The sequence below is a fragment of the Nicotiana sylvestris genome, chromosome 11, assembly GCF_000393655.2.
Source record: "Nicotiana sylvestris chromosome 11, ASM39365v2, whole genome shotgun sequence".
Classification (NCBI taxonomy): Eukaryota; Viridiplantae; Streptophyta; class Magnoliopsida; order Solanales; family Solanaceae; genus Nicotiana; species Nicotiana sylvestris.
In genome coordinates this window covers 78,995,798-79,001,571 of record NC_091067.1, presented here as the reverse complement: position 1 = coordinate 79,001,571, position 5,774 = coordinate 78,995,798, and the positions used below count along the sequence as shown (strand labels likewise).

At 39.5% G+C, this 5,774-nt stretch overlaps 1 protein-coding gene across 1 annotated transcript; it reads right to left on the bottom strand.

The window, feature by feature from the left end:
- Nucleotides 1-4,887: 4,887 nt before the first annotated feature.
- Nucleotides 4,888-5,355, bottom strand: LOC138881212 (uncharacterized). The gene has a single exon (XM_070161421.1). The coding sequence runs from the start codon at nucleotides 5,353-5,355 to the stop codon at nucleotides 4,888-4,890; it is 468 nt and encodes a 155-aa protein (XP_070017522.1).
- Nucleotides 5,356-5,774: the final 419 nt, after the last annotated feature.

Below are 5,774 nucleotides of genomic sequence, written 5' to 3'. Positions count from 1 at the left end.
GACGTCGTATTTGTCTAATGCACTGATATCGTAGCATATCTGTAGGCTTTGAATAAGTAGAATCTCATCCTTTTTTCACATTACCGCATTATTTTTCTACCACTCCATGATTAGTAGAACCACTAAATTCTGACTTCTTGCCACATCACTCCATATTCCCCCCTTTAGAGGAGTACTAAGAGCTGGAGCTACGACGATCTACCTATAGATATTTTACCTCTATGTATTTGACGTATTTTCACATCATCGATTACCCTTACTCGCCTTGTGGTAATGCTTTTTGTACCAAGGATAATAAAATTCCTTGCTCGCGAGGATGACACTTAGTGTAACTGGCGCACATAGTCCCTTAAGCTTAGCTTTGCTCATATTGCTTGCTTTAGGGAAGCGACTTCCTGAATGACCATTAAAGAGCTTTCTTTTGTCATCCATTCTATTATCGCCGGAACGCAACCTCTGAAATTCTCATGATGCCGACTATTATCATATCATTTAGTCCCTAGTTCACGTTTAGTTTATCTTGTTTACCAGCCCATACTGATTTCTACTACTTTGGGGGTATATCTTTTCCTGCTGGTAATCGCGTTAGAATTGCGAACTTATTTCTTGAAAAGAAGATATGACTTTATGGCCTATACTCCTTTGTTGTTTCAAGGCCTGTCACCTCTCATCTTTTTCCTTCACTTAACAATAGACTCTATAATTGTGTCATTTTTATCATCATTTTTTTTCCACCGTTGTCATCCATGTGGACATCTTACTCATAATTCTTCATTAACTCTATTCTTATTTTCCTACTGACATTTATGTCTATCACTTTATTCCGAAAACATCAACAAGACATTCTTTTGCTTTTAGCTCTCCTTGGTTCATCTCACTAGCTCTTCGGGATGCCTAAAATTCTCTCTCCTAGGGACACGAGCAATGCTAAGGTAATATTTATCCCTTCAAGGCTTCTAGTGGCTATCTTTATAGTACTCATATCTAGCTGTACTATTTTAGAGTGTGTCATCTAGGTATCTCACAAGGAGATTTATTAGTACATTTGCATTATGCTTCAGAAATTGTCAACTAACACAAACAATCAGTTCACCATTATGGGTTATCCTAACCCCAACCGGATCCTGATATCTCATCCTTTTCTTAATCTACACATGTTAGCCCCCAATAGGGTATAACTGAGATGAGTATGGTCAATTATACATACCTTTGTTACTGTTGAGGGTAACTTACAATGCTTATATTTTTCTGCCGGAGATGAAAATACCGATAATCTTTATTAACTAGATGCCTTGTACCCTTCCCATCTTGCTCCTTTTACTTGTTGAAGCTTGTATCTATCTTTTGAATCTTTCATTGCCTTTAGGGGTGGATAGATATTCTTTGCCTTAAGGCTCCTTATTAAGAAGCTTACACTTCTTAGTACACACATGATCTACTGAAGACCTTATTTTTACCCATCATATGCATCATGCAAAATCGAGCTCCTCTAACTCAACTCTTTCACAGCCACATACAATCTTTTACCAACCATCTTTTTAAATGTAGGTATCGTTGTATTACGACTAAAGTCGAATTTAGGAGTTTGAATTCTTACAACAGAGCTCTACCACACGATCTAGAATAAGAAGAAAGAGTGACAGTCCTAAATGCCCTGTAGCCTCCTGCTTATAAGTGTGGTGCACTACACACCCATAAACAAGACTCTACTAGACACGGCTTGTAGAATCCCTAGGACAGAACTGCTCTGATACCACTTTTGTCACGACCCGAATCAGAGGGCCCCGACGGGCACCCGGTGCTTTACTCAACCGAGTACCAACGTAACATATCTTTCTTATCATACTATCATGAGTAAATGAGCCAGAAAACCGGTCATGAGATAACAAGAATAAAACATAAGGGAATACTCAACATATGAAGACCCAAAATGATATACAAACTTATATATGTGACATACGGGCCTATAAGGCCGACATGACCATTTGTAAACTCAAAACATAGGCCGACAAGGCCATACAAGTGTCCCTACACCTGACATCTGTCTACAAGCCTCTAAGAGTACATAAAATCATAAAGATCGGGACAGGGCCCCGCCATACCAATCAATACATATCCAAAGCATACTGACCAACTAGGCAACTCCGGAGCAAGTGGAGTGCACCAACACCTTCGCTGAGCTGATAGCCTAATAGGAGGATTGTCAACTTATCAATCAGGACCTGCGGGCATGACACGCAGCATCCCCAGGCAAAAGGGATGTCAGTACGAATAAAGTACCGAGTACTTAAGGCAAGAAAACATAAACAAGAATAGTAATGTTAAGAGAGATAGAGGAGATACAACCTGTAACATCTGAGTGCCTCTGGGGACAACTGACATGAAATGCATAATACATATATATACATGAACTTTTTTAAAAACATTCGCCTCTGAGGGCATCATCATCATCATATCGTACCCGGCCTCAAAGAGGACTCGGTAAAAACATACCCGGCCATCATAATGCTCGGTAGAATTGTAACCGGCCATGTGGAGCTCGGTAAACCCAACTGATCAGTGGTTGCACAATAGGTGCAATACCCGGCCGACTATAGCGCAGCTCGGTAGAGTAAAATAGATACATATATATAATGCATGCTCGACTCATGAAATCACGTTCTAACCCTTTCAGAGTGATGTAAGGTCATTGCACCTTCGATTAACATTATGGATATCCCTACCATCAATATGAACCTTAGTGGGATTTAAGGAACATACACACTTGTTTAGAATAACTTTATAAGGAAAGAACAACATGGATAACCTTAGTTTCTAGGAGTAGATCCGTTATGAATTAGCATACCGTTTATGTTCATGTCACTTTAGATCATGCCAAAAGAAAGAAGTAAGTGCCTTAACATACCTCGTATATTCTTCCCAACCTCAATCTATGCAATTTCACGGCTCCATAGTCTACAATAAGAGAAATGACACTCTCATTATCGTTTAAGCGTCGTAACTATTATGTATCGACCACAACCTATTTTACAATGAAACGGACATAACCTCCCCTATATATATGACTTCACACTAGTCAAAACAATCACAAACAGCCCAACATACCCCTATCACTTCATACACAACACGACAACCATAATAGTGTCAACCAACCCGAAAATGTTACGACGAACGACCAACAAACAACCTTGCCATTATGTGGTGTTTCTCCACAACCTTCCTCCTCTCAACTCCATAAAAATAGTAGTAAAAGAGACAACCCAATACCCACATGAAACAGCCTAAAAATATTCCCAAAAGTTCATCAACTCAAAAATAATTTTTCAGTTTACTTAAACACGTTTCGACTTGTCTTTTCTTTCAAATTGGGAAATACAATCAAAAGTAAATCATTATACCTCTTATCCAAGAAACCAGCCATGAATTCAACTTTAAAATAAGTTTACAACCATCAAACCATTACACAAGAACAAACAACATACCATTCTTTCGAAACTAGCTAGGTCTATTCTTTACGATCGAGTTACAACTCGCAAACGCATAGCTAATGGAAGGAGAAGCATAAACTTACCTTGTACTGAGTATAACCCACGAAACCTGGTCCTTTTTCATCAAAAATAAGTTCCTCAACACGGCTACAAAAAGAAGAAAGAGAAACTAGCAAGCTGTCTGGACTTTTCAGCACTAGAATAGCGTCGTAACACCCGGAATACCCTAGGGTTTGTGTGGGATTTTTGGGGAGGAGTTGAAGGTGTTCAATTAGGTTTTCTTGGTATGAAAGATAGGTGAAAAAACGGAGTCTATAATCCTTTAAAAGTCCCCTCTTGACCGACTTAGTTGAGGCCTCTCTTTTTGGCAAGTAGGTGATGCACCTACTTGTCACCTACTAGCTGCGCGGTCTCGCGAAAATGCGAATATCTCTATACTCCAAGATTGTATTGATAAACGGTTTAATGAGTTGAAAACTAGACTCATAGATATTAAATTCCATATGTATATCATCCCTTGATTCAAAGTGTGTTTGGAGAAAAGCTCAACTACATTTAACCTATGTTTCAACTCATTTTTAAATGTAACTTGTGATGACCTTTTCCAACTTTTGTTCCACAACTTGCTTGACTTAAAAACATAACCCACGACTTTCATACGACTAAACTAACTCATAACATAACCTCATCATCATGTTAATCACCCTTGTATAACCCCAAAAGTATAGGTTATAACATTTCAAACTTGTCGACATTCGACGAAACTTATTTTCTTTAATTCATTTAGCACCTAAGCTTTCCAACCTTTTTGGTACTCGTTATTCATGATCATAAAGATTTGTAACCTCCATTATAAAAGGATTAACTTACTTTACGTACTTTCAAAGTTGATCTCATTTCTGAGCTTACATCAATTAAATTATGGATACTCTAACATACGAAAACATAGGGTGTAACACAAAACTTACCCGAGCCCCTCGGGCTCCAAACCGGCACACAAATATAATAACATCCTACAAACACGCTCGCTACCTCAAAACTCAATAATTTCACCTTTAAAACTCCTTTTCACAAATTTTCACATAACGTGCCGAAATACACTAGGTCACCCTGGATCCTAGCCGAACGTGCATACAAGTCCAAAAATACATACGAACCTACCAGAATTGTAAAAATATCGATCCGAAGTCGTTTACCCAGATTGTTCACTTGGTTAGCTCAAGTCTCGTTTTAGGCCAAAAATCATATTTTTATCAAAATCTTATGAAAACGCTTTACAGAAAATGACACAATCAACGAACGCAAATCTACAACTATCAATGAGCTATGGGAGGTCTCGGAATACAAAAATAATGGCCAGTACTCAAAATGACCTATCGGGTCATCACATTCTCCACCTCTAAAAGAAACGTTTGTCCTTGAACGAACATAGAAAAGTACCTAGACTGATAAAATGGTGGGGGTATCTACTCTGCATATCGGACTCAGAATCCCACGTAGCCTCCTCAATCGGTTGACCACTCCATTGCACTTTCAGAGAAGGAAAACTCGTAGATCTCAACTTGTGAACCTGCCGGTCTAGAATAGCTACCGGCTCTTCCGCATAGCTCAGATTTTCATCACGTTGTATCATGCTGAAGTCCAAAATATGTTGTTTATCCTCATGGTACTTCCGAAGCACAGAGATGTAAAATACCGGATGTACCACTGCTAGGCTAGGAGGAAATGCAAGCCTATAAGCAACCTTCCCAACTCTGTCGAAGATCTCTAACGGTCCAATAAACCTCGGGCATAACTTGCCCTTCTTCCCAAATTGCATAACGCCCTTTATAGGCGACACTCGGAGAAGAACCTTCTCATCTACCATATAAGCCACATCTCGAATCTTCTGGTCCTACATAACTCTCCTGCCTGGACTGAGATGTATGAAGTCTCTCCTGAATAACCTTAACCTTCTCCATAGCATCACAGACCAAATTGATACCCAACAATCTAGCCTCTCCGGGCTCAAATCAACCAATCGGCAACGACATTGCCTCCCATAGAAGGACTCATACAGAGCCATCTTAATGCTCGAATGATAGTTGTGGTTGTAGGCGAACTCTGCTAGAGGCAATAACTGCTCCCATAAACCTCCAAAATCAATAACACAAGCACGTAACATGTCCTCCAAGATCTAAATAGTGCACTTGACTTGTCCGTCCATTTGAGGATGAAAAGGGGTACTCAACGAGACCTGCATGCCCAACTCGCACTGCACGACTCTCCAAAAATGCAATGTGAATT